The sequence below is a fragment of the Lampetra planeri genome, chromosome 46 (genome assembly GCF_965212315.1).
Source record: "Lampetra planeri chromosome 46, kcLamPlan1.2.h2, whole genome shotgun sequence".
Lineage (NCBI taxonomy): Eukaryota > Metazoa > Chordata > Hyperoartia > Petromyzontiformes > Petromyzontidae > Lampetra > Lampetra planeri.
The window spans coordinates 8,128,171-8,149,532 of NC_136152.1; the positions used below are offsets into that span (position 1 = coordinate 8,128,171).

Consider the following 21,362-nt stretch of genomic DNA (forward strand, 5'->3'; position numbering starts at 1 on the left):
ACTGTTAATTTGCTTAGCCTATTTCTTACATTTATCAATATTAACATTGTTACTTGGTTTTGCAAACTGGGATTTAGTCTTTGAACTTCCACTGAACACAAACCATTGAGTTGAGGAAGCTGGTACCTACAATGCATCTCAATCCACACTACACTTCACTATTTTAGAATTAATTATTATAACAATAAGGCTTTGAGCTGCTTTGGAAAATTAAGGTAGGGCGCTACTGTAATTTAACAATCACCACAATTATTGGCCAAAATAGAAGAAACTTGTTTGGCGATGCCACGTTTCTGCAGCCCAATAATATGAATGTTGCTCCCTAGCGGCCTGCCTTCACTGGGGGCTGTATCCCCATGGGGGTACAAAACCAATAAGTTTTCTCTTTGTTTAAACAAATGCCACTTAGACATCTGGAAGGCCATCGGGACGATCCGTGAGCCCCCATTTGCCGTGTTTATCGCCGTTTACACTGGCCACATTTTGAAAGTGAGGCAGCCCGGCATAGTGGTAATTTCAGCCGATAATCCACCAGGCGGAGGTGGGGTTGGTGCCTTTAAGCAGAAGTGAAACCTGTGAGGGTCCCTAGCCAGGGGCCGATACCCCGGCTGTGCGCACGCTCTGCCGCCCTCGTGTCCGTGGGATTTCGCGGTTGACTCGCAATTCCTCCTTCGTCAGCCGTCCGCAATCGTCCCCGAACAAAAAGGCCGTGAAGTAGCAAGTGCCGGGACTCGCCGAGACCTTCTTGGGTAAACAAAAATTGTAGTCATCGCGTAGAAGGTAGAAAAAAAACTGACAGGAAATGTCGCCTTCAATCAAAATCGAAAACGCGCAAGACTTGCGCGTGCGATAACTGTGCCTCTGAATGTTGCCGTTTCATCTTAAATGGGAATGAGATAAGGAAGTCACATTTCTTAATCGGTTAGGGCCTGGTATTTGAGCGGGCCATACCATTCCACCATGGGTTGGGGAAGGCGGGAAGCATAGGAGCGCAGTACAACGGTGTAGTTTTCTGAACTGCTTGCAGCGTAACCCCGATATTACAGCACCTACAAACGAGTACGCACGTGATTTGTAAGCACTCTTTCCAGCTGTGCGCGGATGAATCCTGGGTGGGTTATCTGGACCGCACGGCCTTGCGCGCGCAGCAGACCGCAGTGCCCTTGCCCGCGCTTCTCTAACCCTGTCTGCCGTCCCCACCCCGGCCAGGTGGGCTTCATCGACTACATCGTGCACCCACTATGGGAGACGTGGGCCGACCTGGTGCAGCCTGACGCCCAGGAGATGCTGGACACGCTAGAGGAGAACCGCGACTTCTACCAGAGCACCATCCCCAGCAGCCCGTCGCCTCCACCCGATGAGGGCACGCCCACCCCGCACGGCCTGAGCCCCTCGCCGTCTCCCGGCTGCGACGGCGGAGATGCCGGCAGCGGCGGCGCCGACGCTGACGCCACCGATGCCGGATCCGCCAAGGCGCACGGCGCATCTGGCCTGCGCCCGCCCGAGTCGCATTTCCACTTCGAACTCACGCTGGAGGACGAGGCGGGGCCCGCGGCCATACGTTCCAAGGGCCCGTCGGCCTTCGACCCTGACGCCAGCCGACTGGTCGGCAGCGGTGTTGGCTGCTGCTGCCTGCAGAGCGGACGAAGGTGTTGCTACGGTGATGGAGAGCACGGCTGCGGACACGAAAATTGCCTTGCCCTGGTTCCCAGAGTGGATGACAATGACCGCGATGATAACGAAGATGACGACGATGACGACGACGATGCACGGACGTTACGGGCGCAGGATTCTGAGTCGCATGACGTGGGATTCGGGGATTCGGACGATGGGTCATTTAACCACGGCTGAAATCCACATGCGGCCCGAGCAACACAAGACTTTACGGAAAAAATAATAGTGAAATTTTCTTTTTTTCCACGAGCTTTTCATTTGCACTTTGGGAAAAATGTTGCCCCCAGTGAATGTTACGGATAAATTAAGACGATACTCTGTCGTGGTGCAACTGCAAAACGCATCGACGCAGGGGTACGGGGGGGGGGGAGAGACGAGGCAACGGCACGGGGGAGTGGCGACCGCGCCGCTATCCAAACGCTTCACCCTCACCGCACGGGATGCAGCGCGGCCATGGGGCGCCACACAGCAATACGAGTCGAGCACCCCCCTATCGGCGCTTGCCACCGACGCGGAGCACGGAGCGCTCTGCTCGACTCCTTCCCACTCCCCCCCCCCACCGGAACGACTCGCGTAAAATGCTGGATCTGCCTCCCGCCCCCGCCTTTCCCAAGGGCCTCCCTTCAAGCACCGCGTTTGCCTGGTGCAGCACGTTCACGCAGGTGGCAGCAGCGGAAAGCATTTCTCGGCCTGACGCACTTTCACGGCCAACGGGCCGGGCGTCACCTCCGCAAAACCAGCCTCACCAGTTTTGGACTAGCGAAGAACCCCACTTGCAATTTAGCCTAAACGGGAGCCCGCGGTGCCCATCCGTGGGCTACTGCCGGTATACTCTTCTGGCCTCTCCCGGGATTGGCCCAACCGATTTGAGGTACGGCAGACGGGTCCGATCGATGCAAGCGGCGCTTAACGGTCCGGAGAGTGTTTTACCGCTGCCCTCCACTTGCCTTGGCCTGGTCTTGCAGACCGCTAGCAAACGCTGACATTGTACCTTTAAAAAAAAGAATCCAGCCTGAGGGAAGCAGCGCACAAATCCGGCAGCAACACACACGGAGCCCCGTCAGCGGAGCGGAGGAGACGAAAATCAAAAGAAGCGGAAACATCGCCACGCAACAAAATATTTCTGGGTGTTAGGTTTATGAGAGCCAGGTGTTTGCGAGCACTCGTGTACCGATAAATACTCCTCTACTTGCACGAATAACTGTCACAGTGAACGCACCTCGTAATAACCCTGCCCCGGTGAGCGTGCAAAGTGAGTCGATGACTATGGAAGAGCATAGAATATGGTATAATAATATGAATAAGTTGCCTAACATGTTAACCCTGCAGAAATATTTTGTTCGATGGTAAAATGTTTTATCTTCCGTAACTTAATCTCATTTTAATGAAGGAGATAAACAGAGAAACTGTGATTGCCTGAATCTCAAGGTTAAAGGGTCACTGAGGGTTAAAGGTCACTTGAGGTCGTGGTGAACACGCCTCGTGACATATTTTCACGCGTTAGTTATTTTCTAATTAATATTTTTTAATGTTATTTTAATGTTAAACGTATAATTTAAATAAAGATTTAAATGCTGTTGTGTATCGTAAAAAAAACTCCAAAAATGTACATAGGGTACATACATAAAGTACTTAATAGGGTAACATGCACACACACATATATATAAAGAGACTATATATGTATTGTATAGATTATCATAGCGTGTATCTACGGTACGAGTTAGCCTCTTGAGAGTGGACACAGTGAACCGTGCTGATGTAGTCACTTTCCCAGTGCTTCCTGTTGTAGCTGTGGGTGCATGCGAGGGCGTGCGCTGGGGGACCCTGCGATTGGGTCGTCTCTGAGCTCTTTGGCCGACCACGGCGTAACTCTGAAGTGCGACGGTGGGGCTTGCGCATGCTGAACGAACGCGGGGCGTGACGCGTAGCGACCGACCCGCACCCCATTCCTGCGGCACGCTTTGCTTTCGTTCCTCCGCGGCCGGGTCGCAGTCCTGCCCCCAGGCCTGCTGCTCTTGTCCGCCTGGGCGGGTAAACCGGGCACGAGGAAGGTGAGGTCGTCTCAGCCAGGTCGTAGTGGTGGTGGTGGAAGTTGTGGCGATGGTGCTCATTGTGATCTAGTCACTCGGATGTAGGGATGGTGAGTTGCACAGAGATGGAGCCATCACATTGGTGGGCTCTGCAGGGCAGTGCTTGCGTGCGCAGCACACCAAGTAATTTGCTCGCTCACTGCTGTGCCATTTGATATTTAATCCGTCATAACTATTGGTTTCTTTGGACCATCTGGTTTGCTCCCACATTCGAAAAGTGCTCGCATAAACAATTCACCAAGCAATCCTAAACGAGTGCCCTGCTGAGAGCAAGTGTTATTTCCGCGAAGGCTTTTCGGGGTCAATGTAGAAACTGGTTAGGTACCAGCGCCTTGACACTTAACATTAATGTCATCAGCAAGAAACTGAGGTTATAATGAACATCGGGGTCATTTAAACAGTATGTTTTGACTTGGAGCTTGTGAGTTGGAGCACCGTTTAAGTAGAGAATTGATGATGCCGGGAGACATCTCGGTGGGTAGCGCCACAGGGTCTCCTCGTCGGCTCATCACCACCACCGCCGCCATAACCTCCCTCTGTGAGGCCCGTAGCATCAGCGCCATCCGGTGTTGGGGGGAAAAGTCAACAGGAGTTGTGCAATAGTCAATCTGGTCTCTTGGCGTAGGCTTGTGGAATGCCCTCCACTGCCTCTGAGCTACCACAGGAGATGAGCACGAACCTCCTTTGAACGCAAGGGCCCCGACTCGCATCTATTCCAGTTGGGTGAAATAATCGACGACGCCAGGGTCATAGTCATGTCCCATTGGAAATTGGCGATACCAGAAATAACATTCTCCACGAGTCTCTGCACAAATGCCGACTCCGTCTGAATGTTTGAAAAGTTAAGAAAACGTTCCGAATTCCTGGCGTCTCACTACACCACACGGTGCGGGGAAGGCCACTCTCAACGTGCAGTACTTCAAGTGGACGTGGCGTGACATGGGGATTGGGTTGGCTCTGTGGCGCGAGTGGCTGCTGTTCTGATGATTTGATTGTTAATCTTGTGCGAGATTTGCACAGGAGGCTGGGTCACTCTAATAATTGGCACTAAACCTGGGACCAGTGTTGTTTAATTCAACCGAAAATTAGAATCAGCTGCCGAAATAATGATTCATGGTAATTTGGATCATTTTTCAACGCACATCCACGTCACAGTTTAGGTTGTTCTGGTTGTGTCGATCCGGTGGTGGTGGTGGCGGGGAGGGTCTTAGGGCAGATGTTTGACCAAACCATCACCTCCGAACGATCCTGTTCATCGCAGGATTGTAAATCTGTAGCCCCGTGGTCGTGTAAAGATTGAATTCGACGCGACGTGATCCCAAAGGGACGCGGGCGGCCTCGTGGTCACCAGAGGGCTGACCCCCAAACATGCTGTCGGACGATGTTCCAACGACTGAGGCCAAACAACCGTGGAGCGGTCGCCACCATCTGGAAACAAACCGGGAGCCGAAATGGAAGCAGTTCGGAACAAAAACAAACAAGAACTGTAGCTGACAACCCGGAAACTAAATTTTATGCAAATCTCAACAAGTTCACTGGCACGAGGAACAAAATATCGGAGGATTTAAATGACGTTGGCGGAGAGAGTCGTCGGAGCGCACGACGCTGCCGTGTGGCGGCTTGGAGAAGCGGCCGTGCGGGTTCGCCGCAGGGCTTGTGGGAACGGAGTCGCACGTGGCCTCTGGAGCCGGCCTCCCCTGTGTGCAGCGCTCAGGGCAGGCGTCGCGGAATTCAAGAGGCTGATAGAGGGTACCGCTTACGAGAACGAGATTGAGTCTTCCGTGGGCAGAACGCCCCCCCCCCCCCCCCCGTGCCGTTTGGCTGGGTTTTCGGTTACCGCGCGTGTAACTGTGGAGCGTGTCGGCGCTGGTTTGAGTATCGGTGGTTGTGTATGCAAGTGAGAGTTGAAAAGGTGATTGCACGCGCGTGTGTGCCTGTGGCGATGGTGGTTTGTGTCTGGGGTGGTTTTGTCTGAGTTTTGGGTGTGTTGCCTGCGCGCACGTACGCGTGTGTGTATTTGTTAGTGGGTGTGCAAGGGGTGATACGAGAGCGCAGTGTTCTGTGCCGTGCTCCCAGTGACCCAGGTTCATAAACTGCCCATGCACAACAGCAGTGATAAGTGATCTCGGAACCTGGCCTGGGCCCCCCTTTTGTCAAGTCGGTCTCAAATTAGTGGTGCAGTGTACCATCAAACCGTGGGGAAACAAAGGCGGAGAAATTAATTGTTGACCCCATCAGTGCGCCCGCCGCCTTACAGCACTTCACCTACCACATCTACCGGCGACACGGAGAGACCTGCGGTGTCAGCGCGAGTCTGTGTCGTGGGCTCCTCGTGTGCGTGCGAGACTGTGAGCTGCGTGTGGCTGCAGTTGTCGGTGTCCGTTTGGGTGTGCACGCGTGATTTGTGCAAGAGCGTTTTCAGTTCGTTTGCCTATATTCGTGTCCCATCTGTTGCGTGCTTTTTGTCTGTCTTTGCAAGTGCGTGCGTGTGTGCATGTATGCGTGCATAAGTGTGCGCGTGAGTGTGCGCGAATGTATGTGTGCGAGCATGTGCGTGCGTGTGTGAGTGCGCGTGTGTGCGAGTCCCTGTGCGTGCGCAGTCTGACCCCACCACCCCAGAGTCCTCATGGTAGCGGCCACCACTTGGGGCAGAGTCCGAGAGCTGCGCGCGGATGCCGTCCCGTGCGAGTCGAGCAATTCGAGCGAGTTGTGCGCTGAGAGATGGAAACGCCACAATAACGATTCGCCGCGTTTAACTTCCCCTTAGAGAAGTAGGAGACGCAACTCAGTCGGTTGGAATGCACGGGGCTGTGTTTTTATTTGAATAAGTTGAGCAACGCGCCGTGTTCCCAAACGGAATTGTATCTACTGCAACGGCCCCCCCGGCACCGTGCGCGACGCTGGTGAACGACGCGATGTACAGCGGCCTCTTCGCTGCGCCGCTCGTCGGACGGTGCTCATCGTGCAGAGCTTTTGATTCAGAACTCATTTATTGCATCCTCAGTGCATTTATTAAATGATAAGGGCGGTTAGTTTACCCTGCTTGAGGAGAGGGACACGCGGTGTTTTGGCAGGACGCACACATTTGCATTGGCCTTCGAAATGGTCTAATGAGGGTATATTCCTGATAACGGCACTTAAGAAAATTAACGGTGATGTTTCAGATCTTGGATTTTGTCCGCGATTGGTTACGATGCCGCCACGGCTGCAGTTTGTGGCTGACGATATCAGAGGATCGTCGATGATGTCAGTTCCACGGTGGACTTCGTGTTGAGACTCAACACTTCCTCTCTCTGTGCCCTGCGGTAGCGAAGCGGCCTGCTGTGAGAGATCCAAGATCCGACTCGTTCCATGGTAGGGGTAACGGCACGCACAAGGTGCGCAGTGGCGCGCGTACGGCACATAAGCTCCTCGGCCTTGGCTAGACCACGAGCGCAAAATAACTGACCACGTGGCCGTGTTGTCGCCACCGACTCAAAAGAGTTGAGAAAATGTGGCCATCCCAATGGGGGGGCAGTGAAACAGACGGGTTCCCCATTGGGCTCCCAGGGCCATAGGCCAGTAGGGAGCACTGGTCTCCAGTTGGGACGGCCACACATGTTCTACAAGTCGGTGGTTCTAAAGGACAAGGTGGCCACCCGCTCAGTTCTTTTGAGCTGGTGGTCTGGATAAGGCTGATAGTTTTTTTGTACATGCATTGCTGAACACCTGCGTGTGTTGTTAAGTCTGCACTCACGTTCCTCTTGTAATGGGGTTTCCCGTCATATTTAGAGGCTCTAATTAAGTTGCGTGGCACACGGCAACTTGAGCTGGGAGGTGGGAGAAGCGTCTCACGTGGCCCTCTACAGTCCCCCCGCAGGGAGTGTCGCTGGCGTTTCAGAGACCGAATCTGTGCCCGACACTTGCCGTCCGTGAGCACTCCGCTCCTCCGATCGCGGTGCTCTCGATGGGCTGACGGACATGAAGGCCTGCCTCCAGCGAGAGGAAACGCCGCCACTCTCTCCTCTGCGAAATAGCCGTTCGAAAATCTGTCTCTCGCTCTCTCTCGCTGTCTCTCTCTGTCTCTCTCTGTCTCTCTCTCTGTCTATCTCTCCGTCTCTCTCTTACAATCGGCAAAGAGGGGGAAACTTGTCGAGAGCACACGACGTGTCGCCGCGCTCGCAGCCACGCATATGCCGTGCGCTCTTCAACCACGAGCCCTCGGCACGGCACACGAGGACGATGGCGAAGGCTCTAAAGTGTGTGGAATGTTGCGTAATTTTTGAGCATGTCTATGAGAAATATTCAGCAGCAATGGAGTATTTGAATAATTGACAAAAGTGTTTGTATTCCATCCGCATATTTAAATATGTTTTTACCAGCTCTGACCTGCGTACACTTTGCCTATTGATCCACTCGAGCTCTTTGAGAATTTATAAAAACCCTATGACATCGCAGTGGTCATGTCCCGTTTATTTTGCCGGGCCGACACAACGGGGGCGGTCGGACCCGGGCGACGCGTCGCTGCGCGAGCCGCGCGTTGTGCCATCAACTCATCACGGTCAAACGTGACGGGACGGCCCATACTCGCCGTCTCCCACCCTTCACACAATTAAACCGGTGTGGACCCACGGTGTCCATGCCAACGTGTTTCATGATGAAATTCACCGGCAATTTGGCGCTGCCATCACCACCAGCGTAACCGCACCACCGCCCTCCCGACGTGCGGCTCCAATCGACTCCTCGGCTCTGACTCGTCACGGTGGCGAGAGGGGCGCCACGGTGGCTAGGAGATGTTAACTACCTCGCCTGGTATGCAGGAGGTCGTGGGTTGGATCCCGACCCTGACTCCTGTAAATTTGGAGTTTGCTGTCTCTCCCCCCCCCCCCCCGTGGTCACGTGGATTTTTCTCCAGTTCTCCGGTTTCTCTCCACATTTAGAATCAACGTCACAGTACGTTTGGAGAATTTGGCTGCTGCTATAAATGTCCACGTGATAAGCCACCACTTTGTTGAGCTTTCATTCGTGGCCAGGTCGCTTCTGAAAAAGAGCTGTGTAGCTCAGTAGTGGGCCTTACCTGGCAAAATAAAAAAACACTCGAGTTGAACTCCTGGTCAGGGGTCAGCTCATCCACCCCCCCCCCCCCCCCCCCCCCGTGGGATCGAGGACCACGTTAGCGGATTGTGACAGCGGTGTCCTCAGAGCTGTCCAGGCCGAGGTCCGGACGGCTAAAGCTGGGGGATAGAACCGGGAGTTGGCTCAGAGGCATCATCTCTATCCGGCTCAAACGAGCTTCCAGGCGGTGCTCGTCTCCTGTTTACAGCCCTGAGCCAACAGTGGGAATTGCACATTGCTATGGCGGTGGGGTGGGCGAGTCTCCGCATAGGGCAACGAATGGTGGAGGATTGGGAGTTGGGAAGAGGGTTGTCAATGTCGGTTAAATTTGACTTCCAAACGCACGCGGTGCTCTGCGTAGGCCGTACACCTCTTGAGAAGCGCGGCCACGAGGGCTGTGACTGCGCGGGGGGGCGCATGGTAGGGGGCACAGGGTAGGGGATACAGGGTAGGGGGGTACAGGGTAGGGGGGCACAGGGTAGGGGGGTACAGGGTAGGGGGCACAGGGTAGGGGGGCACAGGGTAGGGGGGCACAGGGTAGGGGGGTACAGGGTAGGGGGACACAGGGTAGGGGGCACAGGGTAGGGGGGCACAGGGTAGGGGGGCACAGGGTAGGGGGGCACAGGGTAGGGGGACACAGGGTAGGGGGGTACAGGGTAGGGGGGCTCAGATGCTGAGCACGCGCGACAGCTTGCGGTAGGCGCGGCTGCTGATGTCGAGGCGGCCCCGCTGCCGCGGCCGCGATGTGCACTCGTGCTCCTTGAGCTTGTTGTAGTAGCCCGAGAACTTGTTGTACAGGATGGAGATGGGCAGGCTGTTGAGGATGATGCCGAACGAGATGCAGCAGAAGGCGAACGCCTGGCCCAGCACCGTCTCCGGGTAGATATCGCCGTAGCCCACTTGCGAGATGCTCACCTGCGCCCCGCGGGGGTGGAGGAGGAGGAGGGGGGGTCGGAGACGCGGTCGCGGCGCTCGCCAGAGACGCGTCGGAATCTGACCCTGACCCGGGCTTCCCACGACGTTCGCTCGGCCAGGAAGGCGGCGGTGGCTACTGCGCGCCTCGCCCCCTACTCCGGCGCCGTTGTGGAGGCAGCAAATGTCGCGCAACTCCCTTTGCCGGCTCGCTCGACGGGAGATGGCGGCGCAGCACAAGAGCGGACTGATGTCGTCTGATGTCGTCTGCCCCTTCTGTGCGGGGCACACGAGGGCTGGCTGCGTGCTGGCACGCGCCAGTTGGCTCCGCGTGCCTCGGGTTTGCTCCCGCACGCATAAACCCTCTCACGAATCGGCTGAAAACAAATCGAGGAAAGCAGAGCTTGGGCAATTTGTTGGCGCCGGCCCGCTTCTCTGGTCACTGCTCCCTTTCTCGCTGCGATGTTGCAGGTTGACATGATTAGTGTCTGGTGCGTCCGAGCGCCTACTGTGTTGGTTGTAGTTGCATGGCGGACGCGTCTGTCATGTGGCGCTCTGCGGGCAGAGTCCCTGAATACCAAACGCCTGATACCTGGTATCGTATATTAAAATAACAGGTGTGTCGCCGTGTGTCTCTGTGTGTCTCAGTGTGTCTTAGTGTCGCTGTGTGTCTCAGTGTCTCAGTGTGTCTCAGTATGTCCGCTGTGTGTCTCCATGCGTCTTCTAAGCACATCGCGAGAAGCCGGACGAAAGGCCTATGCGCTCTAAAATGTTACTGGTTTGATGCAATTGATTAACCAGAACTGACCTATATGCATCTGTATTGAACCAGCAGTTAACCCAAATTTAACAAAACATGTGTTCAAAAGCCTGTTAACACGCACAATACTCGGGGTGGACAACGCGGCGATTCACATCCATTCTTAAACCCCGCGACACACACACCGCACCGCGTACTTCGGGATAGGCGTTTCATCGTCTGTTGCGCCTTGCCATTGTATTTGGCTCGCGTGGCTCCTGCAGCCACTGGAGGCGCGGGCATTCACCGCGACGTGAAGACGGTGGCCCGTCACATGACTTTGTGACCCTGAATCGCGGTGACCCTTCGCGATTCGGGGCGCCAGGCGGGGGCGGGGGGGGTCCACCACCACCGCCTTCCGTTTGTCTATCAGTCTCAGGGCTCTCCTCCCAGTCGTCATGGAACGTTGGACCACGTGCCAACGTTGGGCTGACGTTGGCCAGCGTGGTTTTTTTTTTGCGGGCGCTCTCTCCTCTCCCTGGGGTCTGTCTAGCAGTTGGCGTGCCATGATACGAACCCGGCGATTCCCGCCCATGGCAAGCACCGATGACGATTATCTGAACCGGTCCTGGGCCTCCCCTAGGTAGACTCAGCCTCAAATGAGTACCTGGTGCGATGTGTAAACATTACCACTGGGGAGACAAAGGCGGTCGGGCGTGGTGCTGGTCACCCACCCTCTCGTGTTACCGTCCCGGCCTTCATTGGTGCTCGCTAACCGCACTTGCCTCAACAGCCTGTTAAAGGCTATAAGGGAGATCTTTGTCTCACCGCGGCCCACCACCACGAGCCGGGGATGCTGGTGAAGTTGGTGCCGGGCGAGTCGTGCTCTGCCGAGTGCACCAGCGCCGAGAAGATGAAGATGCCGATGGCGATGAAGAGGAAGAGGCAGCCGACCTGGTGGTAGCACTGGCGCAGCGTGAAACCGAACGCTCGCATCCCCGTCGAGTGGCGCGCCAGCTTGAGGATGCGGAAGATGCGCATGAGCCTCATGATGCGCAGCACCTGGCCCAGCTTGCCGACCTTCTCCACGGTGCGCACCTCCACGTCGAAGCGGTCGCTCACCACCTGCTCGAACATCACCTGCCGCGCGCACCGTCCCAGCGCCGTGGTCACCACCACCACCACAGCGATAGCCGTGAGGTCTCAAACTCGCAACGCGCAGCATCCGCTCGCTCTCGACGAGAGAGAGGGAGGGAGGACGACTCGGAGGCGCAAAGAGAAGGAGCCACAGGCAAGCGGGAAGGCAGCAGAAACCATTTAGTGAGCCGGCGACAAGTTCTACACCCCCAGCTCTGTGGTCCTCTATATATGAAGTTCTATCGGCCAATTATACATACAGATGGAACATCTGCACTGCCGTCTCCTGGCGAGCCAGGGCATGGCACCTTGACGCCCACAGGAAGAGAGTTTCACGACATTTGTACGGTGATCCACCAACCCTCGCTGCATCCAAAGCACTCGATCACAGAGACCACGAGCAGCGTAGCCACCACCCAGCTATTATACTCATCATTCACTCCGGCTATGTTTGAGTTTCTGTTACAACGGTTCTATTCCGGTTGGAGCCCTCTTGGCCGTGCCTGGAACTCGGGCCGTGTCTGTGGCGAACATCGGACGAGGGTTCACTGCCCCCATGCCACTCGTTGATGCAGAGCGGCAGCTCTCATTTTACACGGAGGTGGTTGAGCTTGGTAATTTCGTCAAGAGTAGCGTAGCGGTGCATCGCTGTGATGCCGCCTCCCCCGTATTTGTGAATCGGGCATTGAGCCGTGAGGATGTCCCACGGTTCTGTGTGGGTTGTTCAGAGTGGCGGTGTGCGGCTGGCGGTCGTGAGCGCCCAAAACCGGCCGCGTCGGGGCCCTTTGTCCACACATGGGCGTCACCGGTCGGACGATGTTGCTATGATTGCCCACAAAATCAATGGCGGTTATCATGTAATGACGATACTTGCGTTCAATACCGTAACGAAACATCTCGGAGGTTAGTGTTAGTTGTTTTGTCTCGTGGGGGGGCGGGTTGGGGGGGACCCCTTTATGGCTTTATGGCAGCTGCCCCTGTGCGACACAAGCTGACTGAGCACAGACCTGCAAGTCAGTATTCGTCTGCCAGTATTCGTCTGCCAGTAGGGGCAAATTTTGACCGCGACGACCAGCACACAATTGCCCTACTGATATTAAAACGACGTCGCAGGATCGTTAACGTCCACTGTGAAGAAAACGGCGCGTCTGTCATTTTACGGTTAATATACTTGAAGTATTAACCAGGGTGGACTGCGGGATGCAAACCGCAAACATTCATATTTGTAGCCAAAGCCTTAAAATTATACTGCACTGGAGAGAGAGGTTGGTTTGGTTGGTTTGGTCGATGCTGTTTTTTGTATTTCCAATTATATTCCAATTATGCTCTCAGGATCTTGTCTGGACAAGAACTCCTTTCCCTTCCGAACTCTCGCAGCGAGCAGCGGTGCACCGCCCTGTCCGGGAACAGCTTCACAAGATGACATCACGCGACTCCATTTGAAGTAACTTAAGTAGCCCTTTTGTATCCGCACCAGGGTCGCACCTCTTAAATGCCCTGCTCAGAGTGTGTGCCGCGTGTCGAACTAATTCTGGAAGTTAGCTAATCAAGAGTGTGGGCGCAGTGGTAACACTCGTGCCTCACAGCAAGCAGGACCTGGGTTCGATTCCAGAATCGGGCGCCTTTCTGTGAGAGCGTGTGTATGTTCTCCCCCTGTCCTGCGTGGGTTTCCTCTGAAAGGGAGTGTTCAGACTCGACGTGGCTTTCCAGAGTAAATACAAATATATAATGTATCATTACAACAGAAACTGAACTTGGTGTGGCCAGCTGTCTGGAGGCTAATTCGGCTAATTCCCAGATGTGTCAAAGCAATGTCAAGGTCCAGAGCGTGGATCCGGTTTAGCCACCCGATCAAGTGCAGCAAGCTAATAGCATTAACCAAGGAAAGCCTCACGACTTTTTCAGTATTCTGCTCCTTAGAATGTTTAATTAGATTCCGTCTTCTTATCTTACTCCTCTTCGCCCCCTGTGGAGCATAAGGCCGCAACAAGCCTACGCCATGCCGGACGGTCTTGAGCAGCATTCTCTGCTTCACGCCAGGACATGGTCTTTAGTTTGTTTGAAATTGGGTTCTGTGAATGACGAGAAAACTCATCGCAATGTAAACTTGAATTCATGCTGGAAACAAAGTCGATTGAACAATGCACTCAATAATCCTAACCCTTATATCCAGACCACCAGCTCATTCGAACTAAATGTGTGGCCTGTTTGGGATCATCACATTCTCTCAACTCTTTGAGGTGGTGGTTCTAAACGACGTGGCCACACGTTCAGCACTGTTGAGCTGGTGGTGTGGACAAGGCTGGGAGCTTTTGTACGTGAAACGCTGCACACCCGTGTATTGTTAAATCTTCGACATTGTTTGGCCGGTTCCCTCTCTGCTCTGTAGTATTCCAACCCACGTGCCCCCCAGGAAGAGATCACATCCACCCAATTGTACAGCATCGTGATGATGCTTTTACCTATGGTGGTGGATTTGGAAGGCCTTAATCCAGCAGTGGATAGAATCATGGCTGGTGATTATTATTATGAGCATGACCATGTGATTGATAAGGCAAGTGCTGTTAGCGAGCACCTATGAAGGCCGGTACAGAACACTAGGGGTGGGTGGCCAGCACCACGCCCGGCCGCCTTTGTCTCCCCAGTGCTAGCGATGTTTACACACTGCGCCAGGTACTCAATTGAAGCTGAGTCGACCGAGAGTAGGAGCCGTAATGGTTTCAGATAATCGTCGCTGGTGTTGTTGGGCGAGAGCGGGAATCGAACTCGGGCGGCCGGATTAATAGCGCGGCGCACTGCACTCGCGAAGCTCAGGACATTTGAATTTTGCGTGCGTGCGGTCAAGTCTCCAGTGGGTGATCCGTCAATCTCACGTCTCCTGCACGAGCTCAGAGCTTGCGCAGGCCGGGAGGGTAGGACAGTTGTTGTTACCCGGGAGGCTGACAACTGTTGACGTGGCACCCCCATTGAGGTTACGAAAGCCCAATCATTGAAATCCGCTCGCAGGCTCAAACGTAGCGCTTGCATGTGCTGCCACGCACCATGAGAAAAATGGGGGGGGGGGGGCAGAATTGGCGTACGAAGTGGATGAATGCAACCGCTTAATTAATGTTTCTGTCAACAAAATTGCCATTCGAAAATCGCGGTCCGATCCGGTGGCCCTCATTAAAGGTGCCGATGCGACTGCCAACGAGACGACGGGCCTGGCGACGCTCACCTGGATGTAGAAGGGGATGATGGCGATGACGTCGACGGCATTTAGGACGCTGCGCATGAAGCGCCTGAGGTTGGGCGTGCAGAGCAGCCGCAGCAGATACTCGGCGGTGAAGAAGGCGATGCACACGGTCTCCACGTGGTCGAGCGGCGTGGGATGGTTGCCCCACGCCGCCGCAGCCGCGCCGCCAGCTCCGCTTCCGAACAGTCCGTCGCTCATCGTGTTCAGGGTCATCGCCGCGATGGACAGCAGCAGGAACAGAGTGGACGTGACGGACACGAGCTTGGAGGCGAAGGAAGACAAGGGCTTCTCCGTGAGGGTCCAGAGGCCGCGGCGCACCTCGCCCATGCGCATCCCGTCGAAGCAATCATCGCTCGTCTCGCTCTCCAGCTCGTCCTCGAGCTCTCGCTGGACCTTGAGGAAGTCCGAGATCTCGTCCTGCCGCTCCTCGAAGAGGATTCTGCAGCAGAGCTTGGCGTGACGGGGCCTGACGCCCCAGTACTCGAGCTCCTCGATGAAGTTGCGCGGGCACAGCGAGTCGCGCACCCACAGTGTGCCGGCGCTGTACCAGTTGAAGACGTGCGCGAACGCCAGCGGGTCGCGGTCGAAGAAGTACTCGCGCCGGCTCGGTGAGAAGTCGTCGCACAGGTCCAGGCGCCTCTCCTGCTCCGTGTGGCCGGCCAAACGGCCCAGCCTGGTCCTCGGGTACTTGGTCACCGCGTGCCTGGGAATGCGAAATCGCTTCCCTCCCACGTTGATGCGGAGCAGCCTCCCACCGGGCCCCCTGCACGCGTCGGGAGCCGGGGGCGCGCTCACGTCCGCGATGCGGCTCCTGGGAAGGGCGCCGCCGTCGTGAGTGACGCTCCTGCTGCTGCTGCTTCTGCCACTCCCACCTCCTCGGGTTTCATCTCCGCTGCCGTCTAGGGTGGGTCATGATAATACAGCACTTAATGCGGATAAGTCTCGCCACGTCTCGGGACTCATCAGAGGGCCGTGCTGTGTGGTTTCACGATGCTCACGTTAAAGTAGGAAAAAGCCCTGCAGATGTCCAACCCGTGAACTTCATGCAGCCCACCAGCCCCCACGTCCACAGCACTGGCTTGTAGCCACGCACCACCACGCACCACACACCACCATGCACACCAAGCACCACCACACACCACGCACACCACGCACCACCAAGCGCCACCACGCGCCACCATGTACCACCATGCACACCAAGCACCACCATGCACCACCACGCACCACCATGCACCACCACGCACCACCACGCACCACGCATCACGCGCCACCACGCGCCACCACGCACCACTACGCACACCACGCACCACCACGCACCACCACGACCACCACCACGCACCACCACGACCACCACCACGCGCCACCACGCACACCACGCACCACCAAGCGCCACCACGCGCCACCACGCGCCACCACGTACCACCATGCACACCAAGCACCACCATGCACCACCACGCACCACCATGCACCACCACGCACCACCACGCACCACGCATCACGCACACCACGCGCCACCACGCACCACCACGCACACCACGCACCAGCAAGCACCACCACGCACCACCACGCACACCACGCACCACCACGACCACCACGGACCACCAAGCACCACCAAGCGCCACGACCACCAAGCACCACTATGCACCACCATGCACCACCACGCACCACCACGCACCACTACGACCACCACGCACCACCACGCACCACCACGCACACCAAGCACACCAAGCACACCACGCACCACCACGCACCACTACGACCACGCACCACCACGCACCACCACGCACACCAAGCACACCACGAACCACCACGCATCACGCGCCACCACGCGCCACCACGCACCACCATAACAACCGCCATTCGTCACTAAGTGGCGGTGACGTCACCACGACACTTGTGCCAGGCTATGTGCAAGTTGAGGCCACGTGAAGTGTCGAAGGCCAGCTGGCAGGTCACGGGACAGACCCAGCAGCTGCCACGGGTCGACTTACTGAGAAGACTGGCTGATGCACCACCTGTGCTCCCTACTGTGCCAACTTGCTGTGCTTTAGCCACCCGGCGCTCTGCTCGTTGTTGTGAGCGTCGCTCCTCCGCCCTCCATTGTTGTTGGAGTGCGACTGCCTCCAACTGCCCAGGAGCGTCCTTCACGAGCCTCATCCACAGTGAACGATCTTGACACCGCTGGTACCAGTCATCTGCAAGTCCACTCAGCTCCACATCCTCCTGTACCACATCACTCTATCTCTTCTCTAGCCCGTGCCGCGCCCGTTTAGCCCCCTCGATCCGGCCAAACAAAAACTGTTTAGGCATGCGGTGGCTGGGCATGCGGGCTACACGACCCAGACAACACAGCCTTGCCTGTCGGAGGAGCTCACCGGTGGGACTTTATCCAGATCTTTCAAGGATTTGTGAGCTCATCACACAATCCAGCCTGGTTAAACCCAGGTTTGATCGTAGGCAGGCCAGCCTAAATGTTTCTAACCGGCGAAGTTGTTCCACTAGGGGGGTCCACGTTTTGCAAGCGTAGAAAAGAGAGGGAATGACTGTGGCCGAGAAGACCTGAAGCTTCGTCGGAGCAACAGACCGAATAGCTTCCACACAGCATTACACAACCAATGAAAATATAATTCCGCTCGACTGATTCGGAGTGATACCTGTGCTGTCAAACCGGAGCCGGTCATGAGCACACTGCCCAGGTATGGGAAACTCTCTCCTCTTTCCACAACTGCCCCATCACTTGGGAGTTGTGGGGGTGGATTGTCCAATGGTACAAAATACCCAGGCAGGTGCTTAGTTTTGGTGGCGCTGATGGTAAGGCCCCACCTCTTCGTGGCAAGTTCCAGGTTCAGCTGCAGCACCTCCAACTCCTCCTCTGAGTGAGCAGCAATTACCAGATCAACGGTATACATAATAGGAAGCCATCCCTTGACCACACCCGGGCATCGATCAGCCTCCCATTGTATCTGTACCAGATGGAAATTCCTCCAGTACAGCCATCAAAGGCTTCACGAACTACGTGGTCGAAAAATATGTTAAATAATGTGGGAGCCAGAGGATATCCCTGTCGCACACCAAGGTGTACAGGGAATGGCTCCGACTCCCGGCCACGTAGTTTTACCCAGGCCTGCTCACCAGAATGGTGGTAGGAAGCTTGCAGCGGAGCACTCCGCAGGGAATGGATTCTTTGCTCCGCTGCAAGCTTCCTATCACCATTCTCCCATTGACATATTTCGTTGCTTCCTCTTAGTACTTTTCACGCGACGGTTTATGGTATAGTGTATAGCATATTATATAATAATAAATAGTATTAAAGTGTAATGTTTAATACAATGTATAAGGTAATATATAGTATCGTAATTTTATAGTGAATATATAACAGTGTGCTATACAGTTGAGTGGGTAGAATAAAACAGTGTAATATGACAAGGTATAGTCAATAAGCATATTAGTTGCTGCGGCGCCATATTATTAACATTCCTTCCCTTTATTAATTCTAACCTTACTCCCTCCCTTTGATACTGCTAATCCTGCATAATGCATGGGCATAATGACTTTAAACACCTCACCAAACCTCCTACGCATTTCACAAGTAGTACTAATCACATATCTGCATTTCCCATAAATATGCTAAATTCCTCTTGATATGCAAATTATTTTGTCAAGACGCTCTTCGCCCCTCCATCCCAGCATAAATAGTCGCTCCAAGCCTGGAGCGTGCCATTCAGACTCTGTCTACTTGACAGACCTGTTCTCCACCTGAAGACGGCTGCTTGTGTTGTGGCCGAAACGTCGTGAGAATTATTTTATTATGTTTTATTTTTATTATTTTATTACTTCCCTTCTACGTGACTTTACCGAAAGAACCAAGAAGATGAATCTTAATTTTGGAGCTTTCGTGACTGCAGGAATTATTATTTGGTTCTTTCGGTAAAGTCACGTATAAAGATAAAATAATAAATTAAATAATAGCATACGACGTTTCGATTGCAACACAAGCAATCATCATCAGGTATAAATGAAATAGCAACAAAAAATCTAACCAGAAAACTATAGACAGACATATAAGCAGACAGATATCACCAAGATACATAGAGAGAGTAACACAGGTACAGAGAGGGAGATCGTCTCTGTGGGGTGGCCTCTGTCTATTTAAGGCCACCCCACAGAGACGATCTCCCTCTCTGTACCTGTGTTACTCTCTCTATGTATCTTGGTGATATCTGTCTGCTTATATGTCTGTCTATAGTTTTCTGGTTAGATTTTTTGTTGCTATTTAATTTATACCTGATGATGATTGCTTGTGTTGCAATCGAAACGTCGTATGCTATTATTTAATTTATTATTTTATCTTTATACGTGACTTTACCGAAAGAACCAAAGAACAAGAAGATGAATCCCTGCAGTCACGAAAGCTTTAAATCGAAATTTAACGCACCATTATTAATCAATTGAAGTCAAGTTCCACATTGATTTTGTTTAACCAGCCTGTGAGATCTCAAGATACTTGGATGAGTCGCACTTGAATGAGTGACCTGGGTCACGAAATGACAAAAGCAAAACGTAAAGAAACAAAATACGTACTGTGTAGCAATGAGCAAATATAATTCAGAGCAGAAAGAACCAGTCGTTGGGGAAGTCAACAGTAATGCTATGGGGATACTCGCCCCTACCATATGAATGTGGAAATCCCACCACTGGCTCAGGGCTATGAACGGAAGCTGAGCACCAATGCCTCGAAACTCATTTGAGCAGGGGAATCGCTTTCGGTTGTTTTGACTCTCCGAGGCAAGCCTGTCGCCTGCTCCCCCCGTGAGAGTGAGACGTCACTCAGGAGGAGAGGGAACCTGGGTGGTGCCAACGGGACATTCGCTGGTGCCGATGTGCAGGGCCAGCACCGGCCCTGATCCAAAGTCTCACCTTCTCTCCCAGCGTCTTGGAGCTCATGATGACAATGAACGTGATGGTGGCCATGACCTTCACCATCATCTCCGGAGTCTGTCCCGTGCTCGCGATGACGACGATGATGACCACCCCCGCCACCATCATCGTCATCATTATGACCACCACCACCACCACCACAATCATCCTCGTCGGAGACGTAATAGTAGCTGCTCCTGCGCGGCTGTCCCGCGTGGGCGGCGCGCACGGACTCGAGGGAATCGCGGGACTCGTCCGAGTCGCTGCTGTCGCACCACAAGTACGCAAGCTCCTGCGCCGAGCTCCAGTGGCGGATGGAACTCTCCCGGGCAGCCTGCAGGTCGGACTTGCCCGTGACGACTTCCTGGCGGCCCAAGACGAACTCGCTGAAGCGTCTCTTCAGCATCTCCCTCACTGACTGACGACGAACGAGGCAGCCGTGGAAGGCGTAGACGGACGCGGAGACGGAGGGGCTGGGAGACTGACAGAGAGATGGGACGAGGCGGGGAGCAGCCGGAGGCTCCGAGGGTTGAGAGAGGCGATTGGCAGACAGAGAGAGGCAGATGAGACGGGGAGTGCTCTGGGCAACGCGTGTGGCTGAAGAGAGATGGATGAAGGGGGTATACGCTGGTGCAGCAATAGTATTTCAGGAAGAGCGATGTTTCAGGAGATATCTGGGAGAAGGATATCTGTACAACGGTTAATTGTACTGAAGAGGTGTGCAGTGGCTGATGGTATAGGAGATACCGTTGCACTAGAGATTCATTGGGAGAGATATAGTACAGCCTTGTGATAGGAGAGAGCGAGAGCGTTATAGAATGCGAGAGATACTACAGTGGAAGCGAGGAAGAGTGTATTAGACGTTGCAGGAGGTTTGCCAGAGGGTGCCTGGTAATCGAGATATGTGCACACGCACAGAGAAGGGAGAGAGATGTAAAAGACGTTTGTCGGATAACAACAGCAGAGGTAACAGAGACTTCGGGTGTGAGGGGGGAGAGATGATGGACACAGGTGCGCGCACGGGAGCACAGAGACACAGAAGTATTAGAGACTTAGAAAGAGGCTAGATAATGAGGGCGGGCTGAGGTTGGTGGGATGAGCGCAGAGATTATTCACTCGCCCCTCTCAAGGACCCTCTCGTGAAGGTGGCGCAGTGTCCGTGGAGGAATGCGACATCAACATAACTCTTGATGAAAAATAAAATTGGTGTTAAGATGTTCAAACACGGAATCAAATCTGCATTAACCACACATACCTGTGTAAAAACATGCAAACCGACATGCTCTGATAATGCGTGCATTGTTTTTGACACTGATTGGTGTACACCAAAGACAGACTTCTGTATGGCATTGTCTCATCGGTGTTAGACCAGAGGACGCCAAAAAGCCAACAGTATAGTTTGAATACTGCCAAAAAGGTCCCCTGAATATAACTACCGTTTTCGCTATTTTTATTTTACGTCGAGACCACTGAGCAATATCGCTCTATTTTCAGAAGCGACCTGACCATAAATGATAGCCCAACGTAGTAGCTCATCGCGTGGAAATGTATTGCAGCCAAATAC

The 21,362-nt window shown here is 54.2% G+C and overlaps 2 protein-coding genes across 5 annotated transcripts in view; one reads left to right on the forward strand and one right to left on the reverse strand.

Annotated features, from left to right (window-relative positions):
• LOC144733389 (3',5'-cyclic-AMP phosphodiesterase 4C-like) overlaps window positions 1-8,197 on the forward strand; it is a 125,798-nt gene extending 117,601 nt beyond the window's left edge. For all 4 annotated transcript variants that reach the window (XM_078615289.1, XM_078615288.1, XM_078615291.1 and 1 more), the window contains one exon: window positions 1,210-8,197. In XM_078615289.1, the coding sequence (XP_078471415.1) occupies window positions 1,210-1,851 (642 nt within the window). In that variant the 3' untranslated portion in view covers window positions 1,852-8,197. The remainder of the gene's footprint in view (window positions 1-1,209) is intronic.
• A 1,308-nt stretch (window positions 8,198-9,505) lies between these two features.
• LOC144733414 (potassium voltage-gated channel subfamily V member 2-like) lies at window positions 9,506-21,079 on the reverse strand. Its single transcript, XM_078615325.1, has 5 exons — window positions 21,074-21,079; window positions 19,980-20,279; window positions 14,864-15,784; window positions 11,338-11,649; window positions 9,506-9,773 (listed from the first exon to the last, which is right to left on the reverse strand). Exons 1-5 carry the CDS (start codon window positions 21,077-21,079, stop codon window positions 9,525-9,527), a joined length of 1,788 nt encoding a protein of 595 aa, XP_078471451.1. The 3' UTR covers window positions 9,506-9,524.
• Between the last annotated feature and the right edge of the window lie 283 nt (window positions 21,080-21,362).

Excerpts from the sequence above, each read along its gene's own strand:
- LOC144733414 (XM_078615325.1), bottom strand. Across the intron at positions 15,785-19,979 it reads GCAGGAGCAGCTACTATTAC|CTAGACGGCAGCGGAGATGA; the intron begins GTCTCCGACGAG and ends TCATGACCCACC. Across the intron at positions 11,650-14,863 it reads TCATCCCCTTCTACATCCAG|GTGATGTTCGAGCAGGTGGT; the intron begins GTGAGCGTCGCC and ends TGCGCGCGGCAG.